Below are 12,012 nucleotides of genomic sequence, written 5' to 3'. Positions count from 1 at the left end.
CTTTCCACAGAGTGAGGAACCTGGAAGGCCCAGGATTCCCAGCTAAGCTGGCAGGCTCCAATCTTTGGCAGCCAAGATAATTTTGGTTTCAGCGTTTTCAAAAGGATACTACTGTACATTATTTCAGGACCACATGGACATGTGTTTGCCATGTACAGAAAGTTTTGGAAATGTGAGTTTCTGTTCCAACATAGAAAAACTGTTCTTCCTCTCATCCTGCCCCAGAATCATAATGCCCATGGGATGGACATGCTGGTATTTGACCGGCTGTGATCATACATCCCCCAAACTTACATGTGTTGGACTGACATCACCACGATCAGAGGTCTGCAAGGAGGCCGAAGAAATATCAGACACACATGTGTTACAGGAGGGAATGGAACAGAAGAAGAAAGGGAGGTCAGTTGTTTTTACCCTCTGCAAATTTAGCCACTGTTTTACACGGCAAACGTGAAACAGGAAAAATTCTCTGTGTAAAATAACCATATTGGCATGTTTCAGAGCAACTCTTTTTCACAGACATTTAAGAGAGGAAGGGTGATGTTTGCCACGGGGGCTTCACGCAGGGATTTTAATATTTCGGTGAGAATTAGCTGATTTTCAACCAATTTCAGAGGACTTCTGTGCCTGTGATGCTCACCCAATGCAAAGACATAGTGCAGTTTGACCACTGGGCTCCTTTGAAGAGGGCTGTATAAAAAGATTGAGCGGTTGTTGGTATTTGGAAGCCCTGGAATACCTGCGCTGGACTCTGTGGTATGGGGTTTGGTGTTCCTCAGGCACGTACCTGCTGAGCTGCTAGGGCCAGGAAACCTGCAGCCCGTACCTGTGGTATCCCTGCAGAAGGCCACAGAGCTGCCTTCTGAACTGGGAGGTCTTCGTCCTGAGGGGTTCTGGTGTGGGAAAATGGGAAATGGGACTAAGCAGCCAGCAGGCACAAACCTGGTGGTCGTGTGAAGCACACCCAGATGTCAGAGACCTCCTGAGGAACTGTACCTGAAGGCTGCCCTGAGTAAAGGGTCTCTTCTCTGCTTACAGGATGTGTCAAGTGCAGCAGTAGATAATAAGACGACTGCCATCTAAGCCTCCCCAGAAAAGCTACAGATGTTCCTGTATTTGGGGCATTTGGAAGTAAAACAGCCAGAGGCACTTTCTACATGCTACAGGAAACACTTCTGCATCAGCAGGGAACAGGTTTTCTCTCTTCCTACCCTTCCTACCCTTAGGAACCAGTGTTTTATAAAGCCCACAAATCAGTCCTAACCCCCTCCCTGCTCTGAAAGCAGGCTATGCTTTAAATCTGTGTATTAGATTTTCTTTCTAAATTGTTTTATCCTCCTCTTGCAAACCCAAACAATTCCCAGACAGTGACTCGTGCTGACTAATCCAGTCTGGGAGACTTCTAGGTGTCCCTGTAACTTAAAACCAGAAAACAAGCTTCCTAATTCAGTAGCTAGACATTCCAGTGAAGACCTGTAGCTTCTGAGCTTTTATTTTCCTTCTCCTCAGGGTTAAACATGCTTTTATCTACACTGTGCCTCCCTCCCCCAGCAGGCAAGAGTTGAGATGAGCTGTAATTCGGACATTCCTTCCCTGAGATCCTGCCTACGTTAGAAGTTTTGCTCCACGGGGCATCCTAGTGGCAAAGTTAATGTGAGTCTTCAACTTAGTTAAACAGTGAGAAAAAGGTGCTGTCGTTTGGAGAGAAGAAGGGGATGCCTAAAGTAATGTTGAGATATGTTCCCAAATCATCTTATAGAACTGTAAAAAGCCCAGAGTTGTAAAAAGATATGGGGTCACGGATAAGTTGTATTTTTGGCCCATTTACAGTGCTGGTCTGAGTAATATTTTAGTCATGTCTGGTAACCACAGTGCCATTACAAGGTCTTCCAGTATTGTAGCAGTTGCAGTGGTGATAGGCTTCTGAGCTATGAATGCTGTGAACAAGGTCTGTCTCAGAGCAGATAATACAGAGTTTATTGTCCATTCTGTGACCACACACTGCACCAGTAACCAGCATTTCCTTGCTTGCTCAGAAAAAGGGATATCACTTCTGGGCACAATAAACTGCACCACTAATCTGAGCCCGTTGTCTTGTGAGACAAGCCACTGAAAAGAGGGAAAATGCCATGTACGCTGAAGGTAACACACCTGTGTTGTCTTTCCAGGACATCTGTGTTGAGTTGTATGGTGCCTTGCAGGCTGGCAGTATTTAATAAGCTGCTTTTGCTCTGGAGCCTGGCTTAGGGCTGTTTCCTCCTTGCTTGCGCAAGTCAAACAAAACAGTGTGGGAGAACACCCATGACAATGGCCTTTATAATTAAAGGTCATTAAAAGCTGTCAGTCAGGGTGTGAGGTGTAACAAGAAGTCAACAACCTTTTGCGTTCACCCTTGCCAGCCCCTCCTCTCACAAACAGCAGCCTCCAGCCGTAGTCTTCCTTACCTTCTTTGCCCTTTCTTCTTCCTCCCCCTCAAGCAGCCAGAGGCAGGGGATTGAGCTGGCCTTTCTCAGCTGCCAAAACAGGCATGGCAGGGCCACTTCGAGTGCCCAGGGATCCCACAGGGCTGCCCTGACTGTGCAGTGCCTGCTCAGCTCCCCACTTTGCCAGCTGCCCTGGGCAAGGAGGAAGGCAGAGGGGCAGGAGAGGGCAGCTGCCCGTGCTTCCTCCCTTCACCCTGCAGAGAGCAGCGGGTGCCACTGATCTGGAATGGCACAAGCGCTGTGAAAGCTGGCAGGCCTGGGGCTAGAAGGGACTCGCCTCAGTCCAGCTGGCCTGCACAAATGCCTGAGCTGCTGCAGAAAAGTAAGACACAGCCTGTCTCACAAGGACAGGCAGCCTCAGCGGCAGTGTGATATGTGCATCCTGTTAAAATGGCCATGGCAGTCCAGTGCCTTACCCTCCTATACAAAATGAGAACTCTGCTGGTATGTCCTCTACATAGACTTCAAAAATCTAGCTACAAATATTTCTGCTGAGATGCCCTTGGGTGTAATATTTTTGTTTTTGTTTTGACTGTCGCTATTTGGAGCTTCTTTTCCTGTTGTGTTAAAGTAAGAAACAAAATAAATATGTGCTCTACTTCATCATCCACCTCTAAAGTAGTGCTCTTGGGTTTCATAGGGTAAGGAGAAGAATCTGTAGGGTAGACCCTTGCAAAAATATAAGTGCAATATCATTAGGATAACGTGGGATTGTGCTGGAAAGAAGTGTTGGATGGTCATACTGAGCAGGGTGACCAGTAACCACATTAGAGGTATGTGCTAGCATTTCTAACTTCTAAAGAAGTTAGAAATTTAAGTACCTGGAATTCAGTAACTGTTTTCTCCTAGTGCCTTGGCCCTAATTTTAAAAAGATAATACGAATTATTGTTTGAGAGATGACTTGCTACCGGACAAGTTGTCAGAAAAAATATACCTTTAATATACATTATTGTGTAGAAGGATACTACCGAAAGTTTCTTTAATATACTGCAATATATTGTGTAGAGCCAATATTAGAAGAATTTATCTATATCTATATATGCATAGATACAGAGGCTTTCATACTGAACTTTCAATATTGACTATGTTTTTTTTCCTCATTTTGAAAGCTTGTTTGCCCCATATTAATGTTTCATTATCACAAGTGTTTCATTATTTATTTAAAGAGAAAAACAACCAATGTATATTGGTATATAAGTAATATGACCTCAAACTACCTGTTTTGGTGCTCCAGAAGTAAGGTTCAACTCCTCAGTGTCAAAAAGGATCCAACCCAAGGGGCAAAAGATTAAGGGAGAAAAATAAGAGCTGTAGATGACCCTGAAAAATCAAAATTTAATCAAGAAGCCAGAGATATAATGCAATTACTAGGCTTCTGTACCTGCAAAGTCTCCTTTCAGTCCTATTTTGATAGTCCTATTGGATAGCAGGCCTTCTGCCAGGTCACTCCATAGCAGGAAAATGCCATTTTATGTTAAAAAAGAAAGAAAACAGTAAAAGAAAAAGGTATGGAAATATTTTTGATGGTGCGAGTGATACATGCTCAATATCCTTTTTCTGATGGTTACTTTTTTCTCCGAGACAGTTGTTTTCTCCCTGATGAAAGAACGCACCAGGCCAATATGCATACTTGTCAAACATTTTATTTGTCATTCACACTAATTATGATACTGAATTTACAGAGGAAACTGTGGTACAAAGAAAGAAAGAAAGAAAGAAAGAAAGAAAGTCTTCATTAGAACTTAACGCAGCAGTCCAGCTGCTCTGCGTGCTAGTTGTAATGAATTCTCTTGTGGCGCTGGACACAGCAATCCCTATGTACAGCAAGAGTCTACTCTGACGTGGCATCTAGAGACTTCCTGTAGCGGGGGAAAAGTCTACTCTATTCTCTTTTCCTATCTGGTTCCAAAAAACAGCAGCCCCCCCCCTCCCCTTTCTGGCCCCCCTGCTCCCCTCCCCCCACCCACCCAAAGAAAAATCCCCTGCAATCAAAAACAAAAAAAGCAAAACCTCCCAGAACCTGGTAGTTTCCCCTTCTGGAAATGTTCAGCACAACAGTGTCAAGGGAAAATGTGACTGTTGCAGGATGCTGCAGCATCTGTTTTGTAAATGCAGCCAGTAAATGCTGAACGAATACACTTTGATGACATTCTGATAGGAGTGTGTCTCCTGCTGTGTCCTCCCCTCAGACCTACCATACGGCCACCTCAGACTGAAAGTTTAGGTTTTGTTTTCAAGAAAGATGTAACCGTCAAACGCAGAATACCACAAATAACCCACAGATTTTTGCACATTCATTTCTCCCCTACCACAAAAAAGTGAAGAGTGTTGAATAGAGACCATGCTATAACTGTTTACAAAAGTGAATAAAATGTGGTTAATCTTGAAGCCTAAAATAACTAATTTGGAAAGAAATAAGTCTCACTACAGTATTTAAGCAAACACAAAGGTAAGTTCATTAAAAACACAGAAAAATGAAAAAAATGCGGAGTAATTACAAGCACTAAATATTTTGCTATGAAGCTTTTGAAATCTATTTACATACATAAATACAAGTAACTCTGTTGATGCAATCCTTTTAGGACAAGGAGAAAAATGCCGAGTGATTGGTACTGACCAAGCAAGAGTAACAAAATTAAAATACGAAAATGTTACGATGCAGGAAAACAAGCAAGTGTTTTGCTCAAATAGAAAAATGATCCACTTCTCCTGACTCTTCAAATACACCGGTGGAAAAGGTCACCCAGAAAGCAGTAATGAATGTTTCAAGAGTGCAGGCAATTCAGAACACTCTGACAAAGACTGTGGCCCATTTGGAGAAAAGGGTTTTTCTCCTTTCCAGCAGATAATTTGGCATAATTCTGCAAATGAAATCCTTTGAGGCAGGGGTGCACTCTGCATCTGCCTCCCCCTTGCACTAAAGCTCCTGTACATCGCCCTGGAAGTGTAGCAGGAACTCCTGAAGTGAGCAGAAACGTTGTTTGAGAGCAAAGTTTGAGGTCTTAGAGCAAACGAGAGCCAGGCCCTGTATTTGCTTTGAAATTGTTTGATACGGCCGCATCTGGACAACAAGTTGTGTCTTGTGAAAGGAACACGCAAGCTGAGAGTAAGGACTGCCATTAACTGTATTTTGGTAAGGGAAGCTAGCTAAGGCACTCTGCAGACTGTGACTTGCAAACAGAAGCACAATAGTTCTTTTTCGATTCAATTCAGCTACTGGGATGATAAAACTATATAAATATATATATTGTATATATATAAAAATATATACTTACAGACTATAATTTGGAGACATGTGAATGGGGGAAATGTTTTATCCAAATGTCCTCTTTCTGCCTGCTGAGTGCTCTTAAGATATGACATGAGAGCATTTTTACAGCCTTGAAGGTCTTTGCTGTCCTTAGTGGGACAGAAGCTGGCTACAAAAATAGAGATTTAAGTAAACTGTGGTTTCTCATAAGCACTTGGGCGAATACACTGAAACCCACAGTGATTAAACAGACTAATTGCAAAGGATAATGCACTTAGTTTTTCCTCTGTAAAGTGGGTGCTGCGTTGTGCTGTGCTTGGCATACGTGGAGAGGTTAGACTCAAAAGTCTAGTGGCTGCCAATTATCAGATGTGAGACACTGGGAAATCCCAGGGTTTTGTTACATGTCAGCAAAGACACAGGCAGGGTAAGTAAGTGTGGTGACCAGTTCTGCAGTTTCTCATCCTGTTCGCAGCAGGGAGCATAAAATTAAACTTCACCTTTAGGACAAATGTAAAGAAAGTAGATTTGTAGACATAAGAAATGTTCAAAGTTAGGTCTAATCTCCAGGCTAAGAGATGCCAACTCCCCGTTCCTGTAAATCCCTGATCGTTTAGTTTCAAAAGTGCGTAGTACAAACTATGGGCTGAAAGGGGCAAAGGGCTTTAGCAGAAAGCAGTCTGTGGCGACAGGGAGGCCTGGAAGCATACTAGCCATATCAGCCTCACTTCTGCCACGGGGCTGAAGTCACCCGGCCGCGGCAGCCCTGCTCTCCACAGTGAGGCATCTGGCTCCTCTGAGGTCCTCTCCCTCCCTTCTGGGTTCACGCTCACAGTACTATGCACTTGGGTGGTCCAGTCACAAGGCAGATGTGAGAGATGCAGGAAGTGATGATTTTAATTGCACAGTGATAGAAAATGTGTCAGATGGATTCTGCAACAGAGCTACTGTTTAGTGATGAAGGACTTTTTTTTTAGGCTACTGAAGAGGTGAGATTCCAACTAGGTGAACGTCACAACAGGTAGGGTCTCTGTATTTCTGTATTGAGCAAGGTCTCCATACTTCCAAAATATATTTTCAACTGTTCTGATATAATTTTGATGTTTTCTGCCTTTTTTTGTTCAGAGCAAACTCTAGAAAATGATAGAGAATATTATGCTGAATGAAAAGCACAAGGCCATGCACGTATTTTAACAGAACCATTTTTAACTTTTGCTGAGATCTCTTGAAACACCCTCTATTTTCTGCACAAAAATGACCTTATTGACAATGTAAATTCTTCAATTTGTAACTTTTCAATACCAAAGTGCTATTGCATCTGACTTAAACAAAGAAGCAAAATCATATAAAAAAAAAGAAAACTTGAAAAACAAATTGTTTTAAATAAGTCCAGCTGTTTTGCTGCCTGCAGCCAAGGATCTTTTTAATTTGAATCCTTTAAATTTTTTTTTAACATCAAACACTGATCTGAAGTCCTGCTTTCAAATACTCTCTGAGTTGACCTGCAATTTTTTCACTCATTTAAGAGGTACATTAAATAATAATCATCTAATTTGGAACGCATACGTGTCAACATCAGCAGTTTGTAATTAATGAGTAGTACAACGACTGCATTCAGACCAAACCCTCAAATAAAATAGTGCCATAAACTTTACAGTGACATCTGATATGTTTATGCTGTAACGATGGGCAACGATGACGACTCTATTAACATGCTGTTAGTATAAGCCTTGCATATTTGCTACAGGATAGAATATTTTGTGCACCGGTTTTAGATACCCTTCCTCTTCCCTCAGAAGATGGTGACAGAGGAACCGTTAAGGCCCCTTCTTTTCTAGCCTGCTTTCCAGATGAGCTTGACAACCCTGCTCAGTTCAAGTTATTTTGTGATGCATGAACTGATCTATTTTCCAGTGCACTGGAACGTGGCTTTTATACTGTGCAGAAATCTTGGCTCCGCTGAGCCAGGAGCAAATCTCACACTGATTCCGGTCAAAGCCAGGACTTCACTCTTGCCATGCTAGCTGTGTGTTGGCTTTCACTTTTGAAAGACTAGGAGGCTTCCACCAGTGCTGTTAGGAAGCCCAGGCAAGCTCAGGAGCAGAATGGGGCCATATAGGGATGAATTTAGTTAAGGAATATTGAGTCTGCCTTATGAAATATGTACATCCTGATTCACGGTCCTGAGGGTCACCACTGGTGACGAAGGAAGAGCGAGGAAGGAGTAGGGAGAGATGACTCCACTGGGTGGGAAGGCACAGAAATTCACAGGGACTTTGGTGCCTAAATCATTTCAGTGGGAGTTGGGCACCTAAATGCCTTTGAGGATCTGAGCCCAGTTAGCTGAGTAAAATAAGAGTGAGATAACTGTAAACAATATTTTCTAGGTAATTAGGAGGTCACCTTACCCATCGTTATTCCAGCCTTTTTCAATGTGATAAATTTGACTTTGGCTGCTACCAAAAAAGGCAATTGCTGATCTTTTTTATATAGGTATACTTAAATAATAATAGTATCAACAAATAAGAAAAGTCTAAATATCAAGCATAAATATCAATGAACTCATCAAAGTAGTACAGTAGTTGAAAATGACCCAAGGCTGTAGCCGTTGTATTAAAAAAAAAAGTCCAAGAGAAAAAGTTAAATTAACTCATTTGAAAAGGGACTGATTCTTTCAGTTGACAAAGCAAGAAAGAAGCAAGCATGATTAAAACAAAAAAAAGAGTAAAATCTTTTCTTTTGCCATTTATAAGGTGCCAAGAGAAATAAAACAAATTAGATGCAAAGCAGGATGAGCTGCATCCTAAAAAAAAAACAAAACCCCAAAACAACAAACCCAAAACAAAACAAAAAAACCCCAGCAATAAAAAATTTCCATATTCTTTGGAATATATAACATAGTTTAAAAAAAGGAAAGACTGAAGTTCAACATAAAAAACCTCTCATTCACAGCATTGCTAAAACAGAAGCGTTCACAGTTTCCCTCTGGGAATCTTCCTATACTTCCTTACAGTTAATATGTCCATAAGATGCGGTAAACTCACTAAGATTTCTTTAGGTTTTAAGTCTTAAAAATAGAAGTGAACCAAAACTCTCTTTAGGGCTGTGGAGACCTTCAAGCCCAGGCACGTTAGAAAGCCACAGGCCTGGAAACAGACTTTTCTACCTAACCTCGCTACCTCCGGACCACCATCTCAGGTGTCCTCCTTTCCAGAAGCTCAGCCCCCTGCAAGGGATGCTTTGCTGGAGCGACGTCGCTTTGCCAGGGGCTGGCTAATGCACACCACCGCTCCTGGGAGCGCTGGCTTCTGGAGGGTTTCCTTCTCAAAGTGATGTATGAACATGGCAGGGCCCATAAGCAAGACAGGTGTTTATGGGATACCTACGGGCACCGGGAAATGGAAAGCACATTAGTCCTTGCCCATAACTACTTAAAATGTATTCAGTATGGTCGCCACACCGCTTCCTCTAGCCTCGCTGTGGTCGCCATGTTAGTGGGGGAGTTGCTGTGGCTCCCTTCTGCCTCAACCACGTCGCTTTGGTTGGGAAGGTTGGGGTTGAGGAGCGTTGATCCTGTGGAGGCGTTGGTGCAGGGGGGATGGATGCGTGGTGGGGACCGGTCTCCCCCCGAGATCATGGAGAACTGATAGGAGCCGGCAGAGGTTCCGTAATAGAGGTGGTAGGAGGGTGAGCTCGTCTGGAATGGGCTGCCTTGAGCCTGCGATGAGCCGGGGTAGGGAGGTGGGAGGTAAGTGTGGTATCTCGTGGCCGTGGACATGGCAGACATACCAATTCCTATCCCTGAACTGACGGGTGTCGGCGTGTAGGTGAATGCTCCCGGGTAGTGCATCCGAGGGTCAGAGATGGAGGGCAGTGCGGAGAAGGAGCGGTCAATTCCCACCCGAGGGTCACTGAACGCCGTCAAGTCAGAAGCACCTGGATGGTGGGGAAGGGAGACAGAGAATGTTGAACTGGCAGAACGAAGGTTCACCTTTTCGAGGCAATAACCAACATCCAAATTCTGGTCCACGGTTAACTGAAGTGGTACTGATACTGCCCGAACAGAGCTATCCCTCACCTGCTCTCCAATGCAGTCATTGTAGTGCTCATGGATCTGGATGTTTTGGATTAATTTCAGTAAAGCAGCAATTAAAGAGGAGTGCCAAGCTCTTGCCCTGTTTTGTATGTGTATGTGTTCGCTCTTAGAGACCTTACAGCACATGCAGTCAATCATGTACAATTCCAGCGTGCCCTCGTCGGGTGGGCGGGTAGGGAACAGCGATGCAGATCTCAAGCTCCTTGTCCAGCATCACTTGACTCACCAGGGACACTGATGGGGCCTAAATATAAATTATCCAGCTTCTGTATAGTCTCTCCTTGCACCCAGTTTTATTTGCCGACTCAAATGAGAAGCTCCATGGTGCAGAGATTGTCCTTCGGGTACACAAACCTGCACAGGCGGGATTTACACACACAGGCTCAGCCCAGCTGTCAGCACTTAGGAGCACAGTTCCCCATTGACTCTCAACACTACCAAAGTCAAGATCAATCAGGTTCACTTAAGATCTTTGTATCTGGGTCCTCATGTAATGTCTACATAGTTGTTACTAACTTATGAAAATCTTGGCTCTAATGAGAATGTAAAAAGGGACAACAATAGTACTGCCTTTTTAAAGCAGAATGATATATTTGGGGGTTGGCCTTTTCTTTTCCTTTCATCTGCGCTAGAAGCCCTTCTCATCCTGCTAACTGAAATGTTTTATAGGGCAGTCAAATTCTGTTCCACTTTGTCTGACATCAGTGGAAGTATGCCCAGTCCCATCGTCTCCTTCCCTGGTGTGCAAGGATTAAACAAGCGGAGCAGATAATGGCCTCTTTAGGAAGGATCTTCTTCGTGACTCAGATTAATGGAAGGTGTCAGTCCCTAGAGCTGGCAGCTATGCACGATTAAAATAACAACAATAATAATTACGAAAAAATCTTTCCAGAAGACAATTTCTTCTGTCAGACAAGACGTGGAGTCTGCAGAAGAGGAGCCATGTGCTGAAGGAAATACTCATGAGAAGACGCAGAGAGAAAACAAAGCTCTGGGCTCTGACCAGATTTAAAGCTAGAGCAGACACACTCCAGCGCCAAGTTCTGAAAGCTCGTCAACGACACAGCCAGCACACTTTGATTAATTTCTGAAAATTTCTTAGAAAAGCTCTGACGCATGCTGTGTGCTTCCTTTTTGAGTTTGCCTTCCACTTTTTTCTGGAAGATTAATGGGACCCCTGAACACATTTCCTTCGCTGAGACCCAGCACCTTCAGATTTAGCATGGCAAGATACCCTATTGTATGGAATGGCAGGCGCTTCAGGGTAGCTAAGGTTGAAGGTGGTGTCTGACAATCTGCCAGGTTTTAAATGGTACTTTCACCATGCAATGCAAAAATGATCACATTTCCATACTGAGTGCATTCACTCATTTGAGGGCAACCTCCGTCACTGCACTGCTAAAGGTAAAGCGTGATGAACATCTCCATTCAGTCTGATTCATGTATCCACACCTACAAGTACACATGCGTCGGACATCCCTGTGTAGGGTTTGAAAATCAAAATAGCTGATAAATATGGATTTCAAACAGTTCTGTCAAGAAAAATTACTTTTCTAAGTAAAAACACGTGATGAAATAATTTGTTTTATTTGACATTTTTGGTTGCTGTGAAGAAGATCTATTTTCACCCGCTGTTTTCTCTGTTTCTGCACTTTGCCAGTGGAAAGGAGTGCAAAGGGAGGGAAGCACAGCGGTGAAAGTAAAAAGGAGTGTTTTCATTTTAAAAGAAGAGTGTGTCAATGAAGAATGAGAGTTTTTATAGACTTTTTTAAAACAAGAAATTTCATAATTTTTCTTCTGAAAATTCCTGTATTTTCAGCTATCTCTAAGATGTAATTAGCACCCAGACCTAACAAATAATTTACTTTTGCTGGGCATCGTCCCTGTGACTCTTTCAAAGCAGACTCTATATGACAACAATAGGACAGGCTGGAGCACGTTCAAGTGATTCTCTCTGATCTTAGAAGAAGCCCTGAGTATTCAAATGAGAGCAATATGTGCGCCCAAAGAAGATATTTTTGAAAAAGCCGTGTGCAAATTTGAATTATATGGCTCTCATTCATTTTAAGAAAATTCCTGCTATTGAACACACACACATATTGGTTCAATATGTGTGGGTTAGTGTCAGCAGATGGTCAGTTGAGTATGGTGGAAACCAGGGGGGTAGCTTTCACTTCCATGC

The 12,012-nt window shown here is 43.0% G+C and overlaps 1 protein-coding gene across 2 annotated transcripts in view; it reads right to left on the bottom strand.

Annotated features, from left to right (window-relative positions):
* Positions 1-6,932: 6,932 nt before the first annotated feature.
* The window catches only part of RUNX1 (RUNX family transcription factor 1), a 173,716-nt gene continuing 168,636 nt past the window's right edge, over positions 6,933-12,012 (bottom strand). For both annotated transcript variants that reach the window (XM_075100393.1, XM_075100401.1), the window contains one exon: positions 6,933-9,670. In XM_075100393.1, coding sequence (XP_074956494.1) covers positions 9,177-9,670 — 494 coding nt within the window. In that variant the 3' untranslated portion in view covers positions 6,933-9,176. The remainder of the gene's footprint in view (positions 9,671-12,012) is intronic.

The sequence above is a fragment of the Phalacrocorax aristotelis genome, chromosome 1 (genome assembly GCF_949628215.1).
Source record: "Phalacrocorax aristotelis chromosome 1, bGulAri2.1, whole genome shotgun sequence".
In the NCBI taxonomy this organism is placed as follows: domain Eukaryota; kingdom Metazoa; phylum Chordata; class Aves; order Suliformes; family Phalacrocoracidae; genus Phalacrocorax; species Phalacrocorax aristotelis.
The sequence above is the reverse complement of the archived record's forward strand: the minus strand, read 5'-3'. Positions and strand labels throughout refer to the sequence as shown.